We start from the raw sequence: 22,624 nt of genomic DNA, 5'->3' as shown, positions 1-22,624 counted from the left end.
CGCTGCGGGGATGCGGTAGGTGGGGCCGTATCGCCCTCGCTCTTGTTTCATTGGCTCGCACTATTCCCGCTCGCGTTTGATTGGCTGCTAATGACATCATACCAGAGACTAATGACATCATGGTGGAGAGACGCCGTGAGGCGAAATGCTTGGATGGCTCCGACGCAGTCTGAGCTCACTCTATCCTAGACTTGTCGTAAAGAGTTAGGGGGAAATGATAGGATTACTCATCCCAAACTTTCATTTAATGAAAGAAATTGCTGCAATGCCGCTGTAAATGTTTTTTCCTGGTTGGTTTAGACTCTACTCCCGCAATCCCGCCAGTCTTAGAGACGCTGTCCAGCGCCACACTTGCTGAAAAAACTGCTCCACGAGCCCCTTTTAACTGAATGAAAAGCCGCTAATGGCTGTTTATAAAAACAACAGTAATATTAATGACAACAACACGTGATTTATGTAGAAATCTGACCACCCTCGTTTGAAAATGCCTATGTAGCCTTTATGTAAATGAATTGCGATTGACCGTCACAGACTCAAATCATCCCGCAAATAAATAAATGCAGAGTAAAAGTGCTGAGTTAAAGTTTAATTTTGGAAACAACGACAATGCCTAATGTACAAATAACTAATTGCAGAAATATCTCTGTCTGTATTACTATACTGAGATAACAAAGTGTGGTAACACGTTCATTAACAATAATAACAGACTTGACTGTATTAATTACTGTACATTCATATATTGCTTATGCCTTATTATTTGAATAGTTATACAGGTTACCAAAAGCGTTTCACACTTACCTTTGGTTTATGTCAGGACGTCCATTCACATTACACACAGCCGAATAATCCCAAAGAAAAGTTATATTCCACTAAAGAGAAATAATACAAGTTCGTTCAAGTATCCGTATAAGCTTGTCCGTTGACAAAAGTTGCGATCCATTCTTCATAATCCCAAAACTGAATGTGGCCTATAACATAAATAATATTATTTGAAGAGCTACACAGATTTAAAGCAGTTGAGTTCTCTCTTTAGTATTAGCCATAGAAAAAGTAGAAATGCTAAACTCAACCTTTGCAAGGCTTTAATAATTACATACAGTATATCGAATATTTAAGCCTTTGCAAATGGGCCCTCTTGTAGTTTAACGTCTGTAAGTTTTGAACAGTCTGAGCCAAAAAAAATATTCATTTAAAAGCTTTTTACTTTCACACATTATTGCATTAGCATTTGTCAATGTTTTATTTAAGTTATGGTTAAAACTGGTCTGCCATACATTGTGTATTATTCTCTTATGAATTAATCTTTATATAAGCGTAAAATATGACGAAATATTTTGTAATTTATTTAAAAAGTTTGTGAACGGTTTGTCCAGAACTACTTAACATATACAATCCTTCAAAGTCACATCAAGTGTATCCTATAAATAGGGTGTATTATCCGTAATAACGTGCATATTATGAGAAGAGGAGGCATAAACACTCAAATATAGGCTAGCCAGTTTATTAAAACCTGCACGTAGATGACGTCCTTCTTGGAAACTATGAAAAAGTGCTCTAGTTACTGTGTATTGTAACATTTTACGGAGTATTTTTAATTAAAACTATTAAAGCTGATCATTCATAAAAAAATAAATGACTCTATCAGAGGAGCAAAGTTTTTTGGCAGTAAGTTAGAGAAACATTGTCATATGGTGTTTTTTCGCAATATATTGTTAAATAAACTTTTGCAGGTCAACTGCAAAATTATTATTAAACATGGAATTTGTATCTAGCAAAATAATAATTTATTTTAACGTGCATCCATATTCTGTATTTGGCAGCAGCAGAACAAAGAAACTCCATCGTGTCTTTCTAAGTTAACAAAGGACTAAGATCGACTGCACATTGTACCTGTTGCTCTTTCAAGCAATCAAGACATTTAATGTTAAAGATGCATCAATCCTGCGATGAGAAGTCATTAAAAGTGGCACCAAAACGTCAAATGCATTATTAGTGAACGATTTAATGCATAAGAAGATGTGAAAGTATGCGAAATTTTACAATAGATAGGCTATCCTTGTTCAGATAATTGAAGATATCCATCACGAGATTTCAGACTGCAATCATACACTATAACATATATAGTAAAACACAACAATGTATAGTGTTAGTTTGTTACGAAATTTCTCGCAAACAAAACGCAATACTTCTCCGTGCGTAATTTTCGCTCAACTTCCTTCGCCAATCAACTTTTGACAGCTTTGTCTTCCTGCGTCATCCTTACAGTCCCACATGACACAAAAGTGCAAAATAACTTTCAAGCTTTTTCAACGAAATAGATCCTTTCGGTTTTGGCCTCAAGTTTTTCGCTATTCCATCTTCTTATTTAATTTGTGCATGTAGAGTCGCCCTTCAAAGCGCCCCGCTGAACAAAGGAACGCTCCTCTTTGTGTTCAACTTTGCGAGCTGACGTACCAACTCTTGGAGAACTTTAAAATATCAAATTCAAAGACGAAATGTATTTGGGCATGAAACCAGTATGATGAGCGAATGCAAGTAACTCACCTGAGCATTTTGCGAGGTCTTGGCGTAAAGTCGCGTCCACGGAAAAACTTTTAGAGTGCATATTTAGGTTGTGTTGATGGGTCCCTTTGTCTACACGTGTGAAGGGGGTTCTTGGCCGCGCCTTGTTCATTTCAGTTCGAGTCCCGCCCTCCACATATAACTAAATAACAACACAGAGAGCAAGTTACTATACTTCTTGTAGTTCTCCGACAAATCAATAAATTAGTTATTTTTGTAGCCCTGAATGGTACAAACATTCGGTAAAGTCTTTTTAGGCTCAAACTGTAAACGTGCACATTTTGGGTCCAAATTGCAACCCAGTTCTATTCCTAAAGGATTTGCAGTACAAACATGTTGTAACACAAAGTGAGCTATATTTTCGTTTTCGTTTTTTTGTCAAATAACTGTCAGTTCAAGAGTCTGCACCATTACATCGAGTTATTTTTAACAGACCTTTTTCTGATGTTTTGTTAAACTTTTGGTACTGCACTTGTTTTAAGTGGTTTAATTCAAAGTTTTTACAGTGAATAGTATAGGCCAAGGTTAAACCGTGAAAGAGTTGAATTAATTGTCGTATAATACTACCAGATCTGGATGTGCGCAAACATTAAATAAAAATTCAGCACACATTATTAGCCGACCTAAATCGCACTCGTTAAAACACACCATTTCTGCTATGATGTCAGCATGTGTGTCATAGCCACCACGTGTTACAGTAGCTCCTATGTATATGACATGCCCTCTTAATAAACTAAATAAAATCTCCTGGATTGACATGAAAGGAATGAACAGGACCATGCACTAGTGGTCCCACATTAAAAAAAAATGTATAAGATCAACAGAAAACTGTGAAAGATTCAATGTGCAACTTATAAAGTCTAGGTTTTAACGATTTAACTAAAATGTAAATCCTACATTTTCCAAAAGAGGAAAAAGCTTACGCTTAAAATATGAACATGATTGTATTTAATTACAAAAATATCAAGAAAACAGATTGTTTGTATAAATACAGCTCAAAATCAATAAGAAATATAGCAATTTTTTTTTTTTTTGCATGCTTGTAAATTTTACTCTCATAAACAAACTTGGTGCAACTTGTGCTGTTACAAATTCTCGGACCTATATGAGGTCATTGAGGTCATTATCACTAGTATCAGCACACTGTTTTATCATATTTAATATTAGAGATAAAGAGTTGCAGATAAATGACCCTGACTGACACAAATATCACCATAGTAAAACATTCAACCTAAAAAGTGTCGTGTTAAAGAACAATATGTGAATAATAGTCAAATGTTTTTTACTCAGAAGGCCTGCTTTTTCATTTCCATGCTTGATGTCAGCAAATCTAATGTATAATGCTAATGTATAATTTTTGATACATTGGGTACATTATACTGCCATTTGTAATATTTGAAGTTTGGGAAGTGAGCAATATATGGTTCTTAACATGTTACACAATGTACACAATGAAGCTTTCTTGTCTTCGATACTTGTGTGTCTTTACATTTTACTCCTTTGAGAAAAAAACACATTCCTGGAGCCACAATGTAGACTTTTTAATAAAAAGAATCAATAATAACGTAGTGTCAACAATTAAGGGTAAAACACAGTCAAGTAAAAACCTGTCTTATTGTTATCATTATTACCTTTTGTTAATGCCATTAGCATATTATTAAATGCATCTCATTTACATCACTGACATGATTTTTCTGCCACTCACAGTCCACAATATGGGTGATGTTTTATAAATATCTTTAGAAATTCTACTTTTTCACATCAGCTTTACTTGGTTGGATTAGGGCTAAATAATCTTGAACCAAATGTATTGTTACATTCTGTGGAATGTGGAACAGTTCTAGATGGAACAAACTGTGGTTGAAATTTATCCAACCTCCATTTAAGATGCAAATGTCAACCGTATTTCAAAAGGGTTGGGGGGTCCGCCAGTTAAGATTTAAATATTTCAATGTCACAGAGTCGCATGTTTCAATGAGTGCAATTTTGGATCACCATACAGCTGTATCTGCACCATTTGTAAAACAATTTTACAAAAGTTTAAGGCTACTTGTTTACATGCATACAACATAACAAACTACAAACATGAATAAATGCATTAAAAAAGAATTATGAGTGCTGGACCTACATTAAAAAATACATTTAAAGCCTCATAAAATGTTAAAATGTTAAGAAATGAGAGAATTTCACATATTTCTTTTTATATTCCATATATTATGTAATTGGCCATTGTTTTATCATTGGCTTTTCATAAGCCAGTTGTTGAAAGTGATACAAATACACATTATTTTTAAGATTGAAGACTGCATCCAAAGAATCTCTCTCCCAACCTGCAAGTGACTTGAAAACAGAAGGAAACAAAAGCAGTAAAAAAGTGAACGATAATTCACTAACCAGTAACCAGTATTATAATTTCCAATAGCAGAAGCAAGAGAAAATCTTACATCTATTCTCACGTCTACACGAAACTGGTTAAAATGTTTTAAGGCCTATATTTGGTTATGCATCATCGAAGATACTGTAAACCTGTGATATCCCTGCTGTCATTTTCCAAGGTTATAAAAATGAGAAACTGGTACCTGTCCCATTTTACACTCTAGCCGCTGCCAGGAAGTGTCTTATGAAAGATAAACCTTTTTCTTTTTATGGAGGACACACAAATACAATGGCTGCCTAGAAGACAATGAATACGCCCACGCAAAAACTGCACAGGGTATACATGCTTTCTTTCCCCGCCTTCTTTTTCTTTGCTGCACTGCAAAACACAGGCAAGCAGGTTTCTCTCCTCTTCTTGTCTGACACCCCTCCCTCTCCAGAAGAGATCTGGCCGAAGCCCCCTGCTGAGTTGTTATTTGGGCACTGTGGTAACTCCCACACTTCCAGCGAGAGGAATGTGCACAGACTGTACAATAAAAGATATTCTACTGAACTGGACAATCAGCAAAGCCCTAGCTGGTTTTGCAGGTGCATTCAGTTTATAATCATTATTTGTTAAGTTCATATGCATTTGTAAGTCTGATCACATATAATGACATCACTCACCTGGGTCATGTTAAAAATGAACCTCATAGAGTATAAAAAGAATTTAATAGCAGTCAAATTGATACTAGTTTGTCTTTGGTGCCGGAGGGCCCTAGCAGCCCATCCCCCTCTTTAAGAGCCCAGACTGTGTCTGGGGTAGGGGGAGGTGCAGTCTACGAGACAGCCAGTCACTGAGTGCAGGAAGCCTAATGTATCACCTTGCAGTGCGTTTTGAAGAGATGTGTTGTTGTGTGAATTCAGATACAGGGTGTATCTGGAGCACAGGTTAAATTACTGTGACAGGCACAGACCTAGTAACACACGTTGGAGTATAGATATTTACATATTTGTTCATAAAATGAAAGGATATTAGAGATCATACAGCTTAGGCATTACGTGAGTGTAAAAATTCGTTGAGATATTTAATGTGTTTTGCAAGTCCAAACAGACAAGGCAGACGGTTTATCTGGAGAACAGACCGGCACGCCCACTTATGCAAATGAGAAAGTGAGTCAACAGAGCAGTGTTTAGGGTTCAGTTCCAGCTGAGTTTATTTCCTTTATGAAAAAGTTCTGTACAAGAGCATATGAACAATCTGACAGGCAGTGACTTGACACGATAAGCTGGCATGAGATTTCCCCTCAAAATGTGTTGTGGCATGATTAGACAAAACAATTTTTCTACACAGCATATTGCACAGAATGGATGAAAATAAAGTTAATATATTTCAAATGTATATATAAAAATCCTTAACAACCATCTCGAAATTAAGTAGGCTAAGCAAGGATGTATAAAGATTCTAGTGCCTGTCGAGATAAAGCGCAACAACATACATAAACACACAATCTTTTTGCTTATGATACAGCTGTACAAAGATGATTTTTCTTTTTTCTTACTTTTTTTAACACAACAGCTATAAACCTGAATCGGAAATACAAATCTATTTACCATGCCTTAAGATACTAAAACAATTACCTATACTTATCTGACAAGTAGAAAAGATTAAATATTCAAATACAATGAGGAACGCAGTACATAATCATCGCGAAACTCAAATCGACCATTTGAATATGTCCATCCAGTGGTTTCTCGATATATAAAACGTCAAGAAAATCGATCGTTTTAAAGCTACAATCTGTTTAATTCGGCACGATCAGATGAGGAAATGTAGAAACGAAGCACATGTTGGCTTGAACTGGGTTTGGAGAGAGTGTGTGTGTGTGTGTGTGTGTGTGTCTTTAAGACGCCTGCAGATTGAGACTGTAAACATGAAACAGGGGGTCGATTCAGAGACCACCGACCCACCTGGCTCTTAAAATTAAGAAATCCGAACAGCGTTTTACACCGATCAACACCCTTCCCCCTTTTATATATATTTGTACAAAAATACACTGAGAAAATAATCAAACGTTTCCTCTCTTTAAGTGTCAAAAGTCTACATTTAAATATAAAAAACAAAGATTAAAACTCTAGCCCTTCTTCGGAGAAGGAGACAGACTGATGCGGGAGAACATAAAAATAAGACAAACTGTTTGGCCGGTATATAAATACATCCATATAAAAATGGCATCTGAAGAACACCGAAAAGCAAACAACCATGACAACTTAACAGTTTTTCTCAATACCTCCGGAAACAAACAACTTAAAGAGTTTTGGTCCTGAATTGTCGAGTATATAAAGTTCAGCACAGATTTGAGTTTGTGTTTGAATCCTGAAGTTAAGAATGAAAACAGCTGGTGATTTTTTTTCCTGTGAGTAGGATATCAAACATAGCGCCATCTATCCATTTAAATATCCTAACGCTAGTTTAACTGTTCGACAGTCTTACAGAAATCTCAATACAAGAGAGGACAAGTAACATGCGTTTCTTTTTTTTCTTTTTTCTTTTTGTAAAAATGCTTTGTCTTTCGAAAACCCACCTTGTTTATAAATCCGCCATGATGACAAACAGCCCAACACAGCCTATATGTCAGTACCTCTTAAGCAATGAAGTTCACAAGGCGCATCAATAAAGTTCTTAAAAGTCTCTTTTTTAAGTACAAATGATTAAAACAGACGACTTCAGCCAGTCTTCGTGTACGTGCAAATCAATCACAGTTTCCCAGTTCCAGTTCACTTTCCGTTTTATCGTTTCGAATTTTCTCAGTAGGACCCCAGTCACTCCTCGGCAATTTCTTCCTCTTGTCTCGTGCCAAACAAGGCAAAATGACTTCAGCCCTCTCGCGACAAAATGTTGCACTTTTCCGTCCTGTCAACGTTCAACGAAAGCGTTCTAGCTTTTGTTTATCAGCGCTTTGCCGCTGTCTTTCAGGCGGGACCCGTCACATGGTGGCTTATTTTACAAACACACTTGTCTGCTATCCCTTTTTGTTTAAATTTCTTCCTCGGACGCATTTCCTGAACTTTTTCCTAGTTCAATACGTGAGCAGTGAACACCAAGTTTGAAATGGTCGACTCTAACCAGTCCCCCGAAATCATTTCGCTCACTTCAGGGGTGCAGTAGTCAGGGAACTCGAAATGAGAAGCCCCGGATTCAAAATGCATGTCAAAGTCTCTGTCCAGCACCGAGGATCCGATGCTTCCCAGTGACATGCTGTCAAAACCTGGGCTCGGATTAATGTCCAGCATGTCGTCGTCGAGTTCCTCGTCTGAAGAAGTGGAGAACTGCGACGAGGCGGATGAGTGCGAAGCGGACGGAGTGGGTGAAGAAGCCCGCATGCTGGTGTACCTGTGGCGGTCCGATGTCGAGCTGCTGGGGGAATCGGCGCCCTCCTTTCCGCTAGTCGCGCCGTCCTCGTACAGGCTGAGTGGATCGCTGGACTCGGCGGAGCTGCTCAATGTCGGACTGGCGGGCACAGCTGCCGAAGACTGACTTAAGCCGCTGCTGCCTCCGAAGATGTAAACCCGCTTCGTCTTCTTGTCAGGAATTTGCTTGGAAGCTGATACTGACTTGGATTTGTAAAGAGAGTGGTGATCCGCGGGTCCCTGCTCGGGAAACGCAGCCTTGGCGTTTGCCAGAACGATCTTGTGGGGTTTGCTTGTTGATTTGGGGCTTCCGCTCTTTCTCGAGGACGGTTTTGAACCGGCGCTTGCGCAGCTGCTCCCGCTGATCTTCTCTCCCTTCTCGCCCGGTTTGGACCCGCATGACTTCACCTTTTTTTTCGGCCGGTACTTGTAGTCGGGGTAGTCTGCCATGTGCTTGAGCCTGAGCCGCTCCGCCTCTCGGATGAAGGGAATCTTGTCGCTGTCTTTCAGCAGCTTCCAGCGCTTGCCAAGTCTCTTTGAGATCTCCGCGTTGTGCATGTCCGGCGACTGCTCCATAATTTTGCGCCTTTCGATTTGCGACCACACCATGAACGCGTTCATCGGTCTCTTGATGTGACCGCTGGGGGTTTTGCACCAGCCGGGGTCAAGCTTGTCACCCCCGGATGCCGTGGAACCGGGGGTCGGTGAAGAAGCCATGTCCAGCTCCAGTGCGCCGGAATCCGAGGACTCCCCAGCAAACAGCGCCTCTGGATTTTCCGTGCTGCTCGTTTTCTGCACCATCGCTACAACAGTCTGAGAGATAGCCCTCTCGAGTCCAACGTGTCGCTACAGAAAACTCAGTGTGATGTGCGACAGATAGTAGTCCTGAGGAGAGCCAAGACGGCTGGCTGAACCACGGAAAACCCGCTTTCAACCTTGTTCAGTGCTGTTGCTTTGCGTGAGTAAAGTTCTGGTTCGGGGCTTTTTCATGTAACTCAACGAGCTAATACAGTGTCCGATTTCCACAGTGTCCGTGCATCCAGTAATAAAATGTTGTAACAGTCGATGAGCAGTTGAAAGTTTTTACATGAGCGGAGCTGTGCGAGTACACAGCGTCAGTGTGTGCGCTGCGGTGCAGCAAAGCTCTGTTCAAGTTTCTGAAGATGTCTAACTCCGTCTGCATATCCTTCCCCTGTTCAAACCATGCGGGAAAACAGGGTGTAATACTAGCAAAAAGGCTCCGTCGCTTAAACGCAGTCTGTAAGTTTCAACAGACTTCTATTCTGCTTCATGCAGCTTTATCCGTTTCCAAAGGTATAATAGCAACAGCTCCCAGCCAATCAGCAACTGTCTCTAGCCTTCCCTGCGCCAAAACACGCCCACTCTCGGTTCATTGGTCGAAAAAGGAATCTAATAATAATCAGCGCGTGCAATGAGGAGCTTTGGCTCTGACCTCATTCCAGTATACACGATAAACTTAGTTTTAAAGGTACACACGTATGTGTATATCTCATTTTCTGCTAGTCGAGCAGAGAGGTGCGATGTTGTGCTGTGTTTCCGATGCTTTGAAACAGAAACACGGACTGTTTTGAGGTCTGTAAGCATGCTGCTAAATGTGTTCTGGCAGTTTATATTGTAATTGATTTATATAATAAAATTATAAGAATTATTATTTGGTATATAAAATGATTTAAATATAAATATTGCACAACAACATTTATTTTATATAAACGCAACCATAGTTTTATATTGACGTTTTTGTTTATCACAGTGCACATTTATCCATCCCCTATGTGCTGTCCGATAACTATTTCTTAAGCTCAAGGCTCAAGAAGTGAATCGCAGAGCTACCTGTGTAACTGAGTCCCTGTCTCGTGTCTATGCACATTAATGTTCCGTCTGAATCGGAGATAGGCGGAGCTGCTCATTTTACGGGCGGTCCTTTTGTCACAGAGCGCACGCCTTAAACCCTACACAGAAAAAGCAAGAGCAGTAGTATTGACATTCAAAGCAAAGGCAAAGCAACAATCTACCTACCATATATATAGGCTAACATAAGATCTGGTTGAATGCACGGGAAGTTTGCATCCCCCTTCCATGCAGCACCAAATGCCTAATTATGTTGCGTGGAGATGGCTGGACGGCATGTTTTAAATTGGGCTAGAACCTAGAAGTCATAAACGAGCCTGTTAGAATGTTAACAAATTCGGTTTGCACAGTCGTTATTTAGCCCTACAAGAGTCTGGGAAGTGGTCCAAATCTACTTTGAGCAAATGGGTGAATGAGGGTGACGCTAGATGGCAGAGTGGAGTCAAGGGACACGTTTTGTTTAAATGCAACAGACTGTATCTTTGTCAAATTACATAACGCCCATCCGATTATTTCTTAACGGGTTTGCCTTACATCCTCGATATTGTTTAGCCAAAATACAGGCTTAAGATCTGGTTTTAAAGAATAATGGGACTGTCACTTCACATTAACTTGACTGTAAATCAGCCACAAAACGTTAAATAGAGAAATTTTGGGTCCATGATGAGAATATCAACAGCACAAACGATCTTATAAGTCATGTTTAGCAATAAAACACGGACAGGGTGTCTCTGTAATGGTTTCCTTTTTAATGATATGACGTCGTACGACCATTGTTTTGATTTAAAGCCTTGTTGTTCTTTCCAAGCGGTTCTTGGAAGTATTTCTTTCGAGCTCACAGTGACATTTAAAAACAACATTGTGGTGAATAATGATAAAGCACTCAACAAACGACTGTCTACATCTGTACTCCAGGGCAGGTGCGCGGAGAAGAGTCTCCTCGCGCTTTACTTTATGGCTCGTGTTGGCGCGTGGTGCAGCTGAACTCGTGCGTGTAAACTTGCGCAACACAGCAGGTGCTGTGGGTTTCTCTAATTTAGACCGCACTGCCTTTCCTATCCATTATTATAATAACCAAAACAAAAATAATACATTAATATAGTGCGGAATTGAGTGGAAGTGTTTTTGTGTGGTAAATATAGTACTTTACTTTATTCATTATGTTGGTGGTAAAAAAACAATAGAAATAAATATTAGGATCAATTATTTTATCGTAAAATCTAGCAGTGGTTTTGCATGTTGGTTTCAAACATCTATAAATAACAATAAAAAACATATCTAAACAGAGATTTATGTGTTTCATGTCAGTATAGTGTCACTGCCTGTAATGTCAACAACTAACAAAAAGTTCTTTCATCCAGCACTACATTGCTCAACCAGCACCTAAACTGATTATTGATCACATTGATTGCACATGGTTGAATCATTCCCGAAGTTCACTCTGAGACTGTGGGGAGTCGTCCATTGAGTGCAAGTATGTACAAGACGATCCATGTTTTCTGTGAATTGACTGTGTGGACATACACCATGTACATGGAGCACACACGTACATAAATCTGTGTCATGCACTGAGAAAGAACCGAACATCTGCTCTGCTATAATGAAGATATTGATCATCATATCATGCAAAGTATATTTGAACAGCTGTTTTAGATCCATCTTATCTTATCATCCGAGCAGCTGTCTGGTAATACCCAGTTAATCATTTCTAGTCATGGCTCCCGACATGCCTATTGACAAGACTTTTGTTGTCAAACTTTGATTTTGGAAGTTAGCAGGGGGTAGTGTAAACATCTGTTGGTGTCTGGGTTGGGTTGAGATGTGAGAGACACAGATACCCACTGAAAGATTAGATTAAATGTTGGTCTTTTTATGGGCCTATGCATCTGTCACTGATATAGTTAATTTTCATCATGCCATTTTATACAGGGAGTTAACATGGAAGAGCTTGCATAAAAAAAGTTTTAATGGTTAAACAACAGTCCCTCTAATAAATGCCAATGGAGGGAAGCATGGTCTGACATTGTCGTCAGATGGCTGAAATCCTCTGGGACATTTACAAACAAAACCCATACTGTCACAGTCCTAAACCTACTGGAGTGATGTTTATCTGCCTCCTGAAGGAGTCTACATTGCGTTCCCCTGTGTGTAATGCCCATACGTATTAACTCGCTGTTCCTAGGGGACTTTTAAACGCGGATGACAAAAGATGGTGGCAGGTTTCCTAGTTGAATCTCATTAATGTAGGTGCATACATGCATGGTGAGAGATGACAGTGTATGAAAGATGTGGCAAGGGAACCTGCCACCAGGCAATATAGTGACACAGGTCAGATGACATCTAGAGATAAAATGCTCAAATTCCATGACCCTATGGCCACCACTGTAAAGTATAAAGGAGTTTGAGAGCATCGTGTCGGGGACGTTTAGTGTGAGGATGTATTTGTAACAAATATATTAGATTAACAGCTGATGCTCATATGTTAAAAAGCACTCAATATTACCTTGAGTGAGTGAAAAAACACCAAAAAAAAAAGGAAGTTCTGTCGGGAAAATGCACAATGAAAACTTATTTTATTCAATGTTCCATCATGGATCAAAAATATACTTTGACTACACAAACAAAAATAGCTGTTAATATTACAAGCAAAAATCAAACAAATATATCAATAGAATAGTTTGCGGCCTTGCTGTTTTTATAGCAACCCTGTAAAATAATTGTTTTTTTCCCAATGTAAGTTTGAGTTAATTGACTGTACAAGTCATTTCAACTTAATCAAATCTTACTTAAATCTCAACAAGTGATGAGTTGCTTTAACTTGATGAGTCGCTGTAAAAATAAAACATGAGGTAATGTAAACATATGTTGCCATGAGTTGTAACATATGTGGTAACAGGTTGTCCCTTCTGTTAAATAGATCTGTGTCTATATGATTTTAACAATCTTAGCGTTTATTTAATATTTTTGTACTGAAAATACATAGATTGAAAAAACAGGCGTTTGGAATTAATCTTCAGAGTATGAAACGTATGCTGAGCAGGTGGTGTTGGCTAGACAAAGCATTTTTTCTGGTCATTTATAGAAACATATGGTGTATTAACACCTTCACCTGACCACAGTGCACAAGAGCTCCTTTGGATTGACCTTAGATCGCAAAGCAATTACCAGAGCTCCATCTTTCGTCTATTCAACAAATCCAATGATCTTTCTAGCTGTCTTTACAACATTGGCGTTGACCTTACAAAGTGTTGGTTTAGGAAAATGTGGATGGCTTTAGGTGTAAATGCTTCCACACTGCCTTTCCTCATAGACACGGACAGATCAGAAAGTGGTGAAGGTGGTGTTGTCACTTAATAATTAATGTCCAGTCAGTCTGCCAAACTTTACCTGTAAGATGGAAAACAAGACCATTTACAAAGGTATCCTATGTAAAAGAGACCAGAAAGACTTCAAAAGAGCAAGGGGTCAATGTAGCTTTGACAGCTGAGGTAAAATAATTGTCAGCTAACTTAATTCAGGAGTTTTTTTTAGTTCATCCATCTCATCTCTTAAAGAAAGTTTGAGGATTTGGAAGAAAGATGTTTGCAATGTAAGCAAAAAAATTGTATTTTTTCCTTTTGTGGTATTGATGTTATTCTAACTAGACTAACATAATTGTAAGCAGGCACAGCATTAGGATAAGAAGTAATAGCTTTCTGTATAACTAACATTTACAGATCCAGAGATGCAAGGTTTCCTAGAATCGGTTCAATTCCTTAGCTTTAGATGTCCAGTCCTACTTGAGTTTACAGGTATCTGGATTGGACCCATGGTGGTCAAAGGGAATTCCCTCTACTTTCAATCTTCGAGTCATTCCCTTTGTCTCTCTCCTTCCTCACCTCTAGGTTTGTTGTCTGGGGATTGCACAGAATGATGGCAGAGTCTGTGATCAGTCCCAGTTTGTCTTGGCAGAGCCGGACCGCTAGTGTTTCCCTCTTCTCTCCCCTCAGACGCACTGCGGCAGCCACGGCACACACACACACTTCCAACCCTACACACACTCCACTCACTTCTGTTTTTAGGAGGGAGGGAGTGGGACGGCTCTCTTGTCTTGTCTCAGCCAAACTCTTCTTTCTTCAAGTCTCTTCTCGCTTGGAAGGCTTTCTTCGGAACGTGCGATCGCTCCAGAGAAGTTTGGAAGCTAAATTTTGCGAAATCTTGGATCCGTACGCTGGGCGTCAATTGGGAATATGGCACTTGTGCAGGGTAAGCATACTCACAGGGATCCCAAATATGCTGTATTTCCCGAAGAAAGGAGAGCATCTTGGCTCTGTGGAGGACTTGGGTCGCACTGGATTACTGGACACGGATGGCGCTTCTGCTTCATATTTAAGGCTGTGACCACAGGCCTATCCCAGTTCTTCTCCGACACATATGACACAACCATCCTGTAGCTGGATAATAGAAACCTAGAGTCCCGCTTTCAGGGAAGATAGTTGCCCCAGACAAGCTGACCTAAATCGATCCCAGTACTGTCTGGAAGCCGCAAGTGAGAGAGTGGGAGAGAGAGAGACACAGCTGCGTAGCTCTTAACTAGCAGAGCTGCTCTACACCGGCAGCCATCGTGTGGAGAATCGAAGGGATTGCAGACCCTTTCACTCGCTCTCTTTTTCTGAGCTGCTGGAGGGAAACTGGCACGCCTTGCCACATCTCTTGGGGTTCGGCTCTTTCCATCCGCTTCCTCCTTTTTTCCGGTTGTCTTCCAGCAGGTATCCATCCTTCAGGCTCCGGCTGCCTTTTTATGGTGAATTAGTCGACACTCTGAGACGCTCTTATCAGACGGCGCTGGGGGAAAAACATCTATCGGGGTTTGGACTCCACTGCTGCGACTACCTGCACACCCGTTTTTTCGGTGATGTGTGGGGAGCAAAACTACAGTGAGCCAAATGGACCATAACATAAGCTTTCGATGACATGTCTCGAGGATTACCGATAGAAAGTATCCTTTGCCTTATGCTCTCTTTCCTCTCCACCGCCTGTTTTTCCTGTGAGTGTAATATGCTTTGCTGTCTCTCTTACTCTCTCTCCTGTCTGACTAACATCTTTCTATATCGCCCTCTCGTACTATTTGTATCGCTGCCTCTGTCTGTATTAGTAAAGCTGTTCTGTGAACAGTGTGTTGTGCGACTAATATATCCAAGAGACTGTTTTTGATATTTTTCATACATTTAGCAAACCCAACCTGCAGGACTTCACCTGGGACGCAGGACGCTGGATTTATTGAGATGAGAATGTAATGGTGAAGAACAATGGCTTCAGGAAACAATGTGTTGCCACAGAGAGCATCGAAATTACATTTAGTTATTTACAGCAAAAGAAGACAAACATATACAGAAATCAGATATATGTGAAATAATATAAAACAGATGTATAATGTATATGTTTATGTATGAATTTCACAGATATGTCACATACTTGCATGTAATGAATATATGATAAATTCTTAAATTCCATTTTCCAAAAGCATAGATACAAATATTAGCCATTATTATATTAGATTGAACCATATTCATTGTTTTATTTTGGCATATATATTTTATGATACGTCTCAAACTCTGGAATTAGACATACTGTACTATGTAAAAAGTCAGATTAGATTCTTTACCAAAAATAAATGTTTCTTTGAGAAGTTTATTACTATTTTTGCGTTATGGTATTAGTGGGACATTTTATTATAGATTTTTAAACATGACGATCAAATATTATAATCAGCAAAGATTTGAGTATGAATAAGGAGTCTTGTAACAGGGTATCTGGCCAATGCAAAGATCTCATCCATCCTCAAGTCAATCTGGGATTACGTCAAGAAACAAAAAAACCTGTTAAATCCACGATCTAATATGCTTGGAAATTGAACTATTGGATCACAAATGAGTTTAGAATCAGAAATTCAAAAAAGTTGTTTGATTAGATCCGATGAAACTCCCTCCCCACATGAAAAAATTCTAAAGTGCCTTTCTATGGTACCTTCTTAAAGATGGGGTGACACAGATTCCACAAATCTCATATTAATCGTGAGTGCCTATACAGTAGTATATACTTTGTATCTTCGAAGAGTATAAAAAAAACATGCTTAGATAAACTAAACTTGGCTCTGTACACTGTAGTAGGCTTTGTGAGAGATGTTTTTATGTCTCTTATGCCTTTTGTTGTTCTAATGTTTGACCCAATAGCTTCCATTGTTTACCCACCTTGAAAGTCGCTTTGGATAAAAGCATCTGCTAAATGACTAAATGTATATGTAAATATATTTAGTTTGATCAAATTCATAAAAGAGAGATACAGCTGTACGACCTGCTGGAGACAATACAAATACACAATACATCATCGCATTATCCCTTCGTGTTATTTACATAATTTACGTACATGATGATTGGGAACAAAACACAGACAGATTACTTAGTTGACTGACCGCGTGTGGTTCAAGTCCGGCATCTTTTAGCTCTTGGATCGCACCATCTATCAGTTTCAAACGGTCTCCAAATCCAGCGTTATATCCACCGTTTATATAACATTTATCACCCAAATACAGGAAGCAAACAAACGCACCTCAACTTCCGTCAGCCGAGTGAACTGCCATTGATGGCCGTGATGCGTGGGCGTGCTCTTTCTCTCAAGATAGCGCGTGAGCCTGGTCTTTCGCTCGGTAAATGACGCGTGGGCATGCTTTTCCGGCAGAATGGCCATTAAAACAGTGATCCAGACTTATAAAAAACTTTCCAAAACAAGTTGGTGTGCTGGAGAAACACTACGTCATACATCCACCTCGTTTTTTAACAAGTTTACCATGTTAAGCATGAGAAGCCAGCACTTTTAACAGTGTAAAGAAGTGAAATAGGCATGAAATAGCATGTTACCCCATCTTTAAACTGTGCGTGAATTGTTTTTATGTGCATACCTGATTTCACACATATGTTTGGATTACAATATATACTGTAACTCAAATAAATAAAACCAATTATAAGGTCATGACATTTCATCTTTTTCAATCTTGTGTCTAAATCACAAAACAGAAAAAACAAAACACATTTGTTTAGGATTCAAACTTTGGCATTTCATCATACACTTCTTAAATTGTTCAGATAAGCTTTTCATCAAAAAGGCATTGAAGAACAATCCAAATGCCATCATGGTCTAATCACAGGATGTCCATCAATCTCTTTGCTCTTCACCTTTGAACTGCATCTATGTCCATGTAAGAGACAAATCAGCTTGGTGTGGATAACAGAAGAGTATATTAGACATCATGATTACAGCCCGCTCTATCTGAATCACATACTAGTGTATCATAATACCACTGGCCTTTCCGTTGCCATGCACCATATTATACCTCTAGGAGCTGAAGCTAGACTGCCATATCAGATCATTTTGTGCTTCCGACTCTAAATCACCCAATGGCAGGGCAATGGCTCAATAAATGCTGAAATGTCAGACAGAATTGTTTTCTTTTGTTTAGATGTTTTGTGGGGGAAGTCTTTGATTGTGATAATATTATCTAGGAACAATCTGATCTTGTTGTGAATAAAATCTCATATCTTTTCAGCTAGCAATGACTGCTTTCTCAATTTTAGGTCATTTAAAGGAAAAGTTCACCAAAAAAGAAAATTATGGCTTTATGTATTCGCATTTTTGGAGACATTTGAGATACTCATTCTTAAATAAAACACAAAAGTGACTTAGCAGAATGTTCAGTGATTTTAACTGTCAAGTAAGATTTAACAATAATAGGCAAGAATAAAAATATGCATTTCATTCTGTTTCTCATATATCCCACATATCACATTTATGATAATTTTATCAAACTTTGTTAAACCTTGAAGTCCCCATCGTTTTGATTTTATTGAAAAGATACTTTAAAGGACCTTTTATTTTAATATATTCATAATGTCATACATTGGAGAACATGAGGTTGAATAAGTCATGACATAATTTTCATTTTAAGCATCCATATCATAAATGTACAATTATGCATGATCTTTATAATCAATATTTCAACATCAATGTTCTAATAGCCTCAATATGTCTCTCTGTCTCGTTGCGTCAAATATCATGCACACCATGTGATAGAATACTGTATGTATCCAGTGGAAAATGTCATACGACTGCATGTTACTGTATGTACATACCAGCACAATGACCGAAGTCTCCAAACCCCTGTTCTTAGATAAATATAAATTCTTTGACATTTCAGTAAAAATGTTCTTACATCATGTCAATACATAATGAGCATCTATTACATTCAATACAATGAATGGGTTATGTTATTCTTTAAAAAAAGAAACACCTTAAAGAGGGAAAATGGTTTGTGTGACATTTAAAGAACACAAGCTTAATTTTTTTCTTGAATGCCATGTTTTTGGTCCGAGACGCAGGGTGGTAATGGATCAATATCTGACTGGCTAATAAACAAGCCTTTAATTTCATAACACTGAGCGTCTGTTCGCTCTGTTCTTCTAAACACATTGGGAAACAGCAGAAGGGTTGTTACGCACTTGTGAAAGACATGACAGACAGCAGCATGATTTCAGACATGGTGATTAATCACATTTTCTTGTTTGCATGGCTCACGCTCACACGGCAAGACTCCTGTCCATCAGCTTTGAAGAGCCTTGAATTAACACGGCTCTTGTGGACACTGTGCTCATTTATCATTCAAAAGTATCTGAAAAATATGTTCTGTCAATCACATGTGTAAGCTTCTTTTTCTTCAGCTGAAAGCAGAGCTGTGACAGTTCAACAAACAGTAGCCTGCGCCGCCTTCAAAAGCACTAATATTAGGCTGTCTCGTATGACTGTGATAATGTTTATGTAGATTTCTTCTTATGTACAAAATGGGATTTTTTTTGCCTGATCTTTAGGAGGTAAGGCCTACTTTACTATGCTTAAACTACAATTCTTTCAAGTCACACATTTAATCAACATTAATTCCAGGTCCTTGAAATATTTTAATGGTACAGTACGTCTCATCAGAGCCACATCTAGTCAAACATCTCTTACTGCTACTCACTTTATAACTTGGAATAAATTAATTTGAAAGTTGAATTTTAATTTCAAGTCAAGACATTTAAAAGTACACATTCAATTATTTCCCAAGTCCCAATTCTTATCCTTAGAATTTAAGGCAGCATTTTTTTTTTACTTTTTCCAGAAAGTGTGAACACTGTCTTTGAGGTGTAGTTTGCACAGCCCAATACAGCAAGCTGAAGCAGATAGACTGAATTTGGGGTTGGACAGCCTATTTGTTCAAATACTAAATAGAGAATGGATGACAGAAGTAAGGATTGAAGACCATCATAACGTTTGCAATTCAATTCAAGTCAAGTCAGTTTTATTTATAAACTTATAAAAGTCGATAGAAATGTCTGTTTTGTATTGATTCTGCAAATCGATTAGTTTTATTAACTAATTTCAGTTTTAGGAGGTTTTGAAAGAGTGTTGAGGTTTCACTTCTTTTTCTGTATTGCAAAATATTTATGAGTGATTCTTGACTCTTATATACATTCACATTGTAACTTTCTTGCATGCTGTTCTGAGACAGTTTTCCATAACTTTTCAGTCTACTGTCCGTCAAACAAATAGACAGATGTTGCATCAGCCTTCTCGTCATGCAAATGGTTGCAAGAGTATTCACTTTTTGAAGTATCAATTTAAGGATAAAACATAATCCCCTGTGAATACTGCAGACTTGTCATTTCTTTGTGAAATGTATTTACTAACTGCAATGCATTTTGTTGTTTTCTACCATGTTTATTGGTCTGAGTTGCAGCATGTAAAAACAACTTCAGGTAGAACGTGAAATCATCTCCATGGGAGCTCGCTTTGGTGTCATATGTTTTCATCATCACCAGCAAACATTTCCACCCAGGTGGTCTGTCACAGGTCTCCCTAGCCCAGCATTGAATTCTGGGGGTTTCACCATCAACAGGGCTTTAGATAAAGACAGTGGACTTGTTTGATATGCGGAGGCATCAATATCTCCCCATAGAGCGTCCGGGCTGGATCGTCTGCAGGCCTGGTCATAATTGGAATGGAAAGATCTGATCATGGGCAGACACACGCCTCCAAGTGGGTTAGCAGGAAGGAGAGGGTCCCAAGTGACCTCTTCAATGTACCTGAGATGTGGGAGAGGAGGGATGTCACAGAGGGAGAGATGTGTAGCTGCATGTGAGGTGGCCAAAAGCGTAAATTAGTGTAAATGGATTGAGACGGGCTCACCATGGTGAGCAGATGGACTTATTATTGGAAATGATGGGGAATGTGGAGGCATTATTACCCATCAGACTGGAGTCCAATCAGAGATCATGATTGCAAACAACCACACATTCACAGAAATATACAAATATCTGATCTCTTCATTATGTCACTGGGTCCATTTTCAATATATATTAAATTGTCTGTAAAAACAACATTTGTCAGCATCATTTATTTATTGCTGCTCTATAATAAAGTAACCCTATATAGGTCACTTTATAGACATTTAGGCCAGACACCAGTCATAAATGGCTATTGCCATTTCATTAGATGACAAAAAATAACAAAAACATATATATTTCACAAACTTTGCAAACCAAACATCTCACAATTTTTTATTTATTTAAACAACAAAATAAATTATTTTCGGTTGGTTCTTCTCTGATGGCATGTAATAACCAGACAGAAAACGACTTTGAAATATACATTTAAAGTAATTCCCAAAATGGCTTCTGAAAGCCTGGCAAGCGATTATTTGGCCTTAATGATTTCTAATGAAGGAAGATTTAAATGCAAGAAATATAATTTGTAATAAATACGCAGACTCACATGCTCACCAATGCACACTGTGTTTAAAAGTATTTCTATCCCTTGTGTGATGCTAGTCACCATAAATAAGATTCAAACTGTTTTAACCGTGGCTCAGTACACTTGCTTCAGGTCGCAGGTGTATATTCAGGGTGATGGGAGGTCTCTACAGCGATCCCTCTTCCTGTGAACTCCTGCTGACCTTTTATTCTTTTTCAAATGTGAGTTGAACTGGAGTGGATCCACTGCAGGGGTCCTGGTGGATTTAAGGAGTTTAAGCTCAAAGCTTACAGAAGGAGCAGAGGGTGAAAATGCCTGCTGGAAATTGGATTGTGGCCACCCGTGTCCCCCGTGCCCCTGACGATTAATTGGACGGCTGCTTTTTGTTCAGATATTAGCATCGGTAATGCGTCTCACTTTGGGCTCCATGACAACCTCTCTGATTTCTCAAGGTGACAGGGATAGAATACTCTGTCAAGGTTTTCGTCCTCGCAATTTCTCTTTCTTTTGGTTTTGGCTTTAAGGTACTTCACTAACATGAATATATTTACAAAATGCATACTCACAAACACACACATAACGAGAAGGATTTAATTTCCAAATAAAACAATATTACTAATAAAAGATTAAAAAACTCTCTCTCTCTCTCTCTCTCTCTCTCTCTCTCTTTCTCGTTGGCCGTTGAGCGAGAAGCTTCTTCGGCTCTATCCTTGTGAAAGTCGAGTATACTGGAAGTAACAGAAAAAAAGCAACACCATGTGATCTGTCTTTCAACACCTTGAGCTTCGCTGCGATCCTCACGCCATTTTAGTCTCATTAAACTCCCACTGCGAGTCCATGAAAGAGGCTCACAGTAGTTAAAAATGATGTCTTTCCCTACTGCTCACCTGGCAATGATTAATACTTCCTTATAAATATATTTTCATTACGACATGACAGTGTAGAAAGCAAGTCTTTACTTAAAGGCCAGTTTCAACACTTTATATTTTTTAAACTTAAAAAGAAAATAGCAGTTTCAAATCCCATCTCAATGATAGGTTGAATAAAAATTCTTTGTCAGTTAAAGCTGAGAAAATTTGGAATATGGAGGATTACTTAAGTATAAAAACATAAATGAATATATTAATACACACATTCATGCATTAATAAATAAACACATGCATAAATTCAGGAATACATAATTAAATAAATGAATGCATAATTAAATAAATTGATAAATACATGCATAAATGTATAAAAAATTAAATCAATCAATCAATTAATACAATTGCGTACATAAATCTGTCAAATATCAACTTTATAAGATTTTTTGTCATACTTTTACTTCCGTATTTCTACATTTATTTCTGCATTTCTACATTTATTTATTTCTGTTTTTCTGTGTCCGTATTTTAAAAAGGTAGGCGGTCCTATTCCCCTCTCAAAACATGATTGGCCAGCTCTAGAAATGCTACAGCTACAACTAGCCCTGTTTAAGATGGCGGGTGTTTTAAGAACGATTGCTAATGATTTACGATCATCAGCAAATATCATTGATCTTCAACCTAGCGACTACCTACTGTTTCCTACTGATGAAATGGATTTTGACATTGATCCACCCAGAGGTCCA

At 38.5% G+C, this 22,624-nt stretch overlaps 1 protein-coding gene and 2 long non-coding RNA genes across 4 annotated transcripts in view; 1 reads left to right on the top strand and 2 right to left on the bottom strand.

The window, feature by feature from the left end:
• Nucleotides 1-2,658, bottom strand: part of LOC130432304 (uncharacterized) — a 76,156-nt gene extending 73,498 nt beyond the window's left edge. For both annotated transcript variants that reach the window (XR_008908456.1, XR_008908455.1), the window contains exons 1-2: nucleotides 2,545-2,658; nucleotides 799-968 (exon numbers count right to left, since the gene is read on the bottom strand). This is a non-coding gene — a long non-coding RNA (uncharacterized LOC130432304). The remainder of the gene's footprint in view (nucleotides 1-798; nucleotides 969-2,544) is intronic.
• Nucleotides 2,659-6,109: 3,451 nt separating this feature from the next.
• Nucleotides 6,110-9,645, bottom strand: sox4b (SRY-box transcription factor 4b). Its single transcript, XM_056763107.1, has one exon. It carries the CDS (start codon nucleotides 9,127-9,129, stop codon nucleotides 7,993-7,995), a length of 1,137 nt encoding a protein of 378 aa, XP_056619085.1. The 5' UTR covers nucleotides 9,130-9,645; the 3' UTR covers nucleotides 6,110-7,992.
• Nucleotides 9,646-12,751: 3,106 nt separating this feature from the next.
• LOC130432388 (uncharacterized) lies at nucleotides 12,752-17,205 on the top strand. The gene is made up of 2 exons (XR_008908461.1): nucleotides 12,752-15,175; nucleotides 15,425-17,205. It is a non-coding gene; the product is annotated as an uncharacterized LOC130432388 (long non-coding RNA).
• The last annotated feature ends 5,419 nt before the right edge of the window (nucleotides 17,206-22,624 follow it).

The sequence above is a fragment of the Triplophysa dalaica genome, chromosome 12, assembly GCF_015846415.1.
Source record: "Triplophysa dalaica isolate WHDGS20190420 chromosome 12, ASM1584641v1, whole genome shotgun sequence".
NCBI lineage: Eukaryota > Metazoa > Chordata > Actinopteri > Cypriniformes > Nemacheilidae > Triplophysa > Triplophysa dalaica.
The sequence above is the reverse complement of the archived record's forward strand: the minus strand, read 5'-3'. Positions and strand labels throughout refer to the sequence as shown.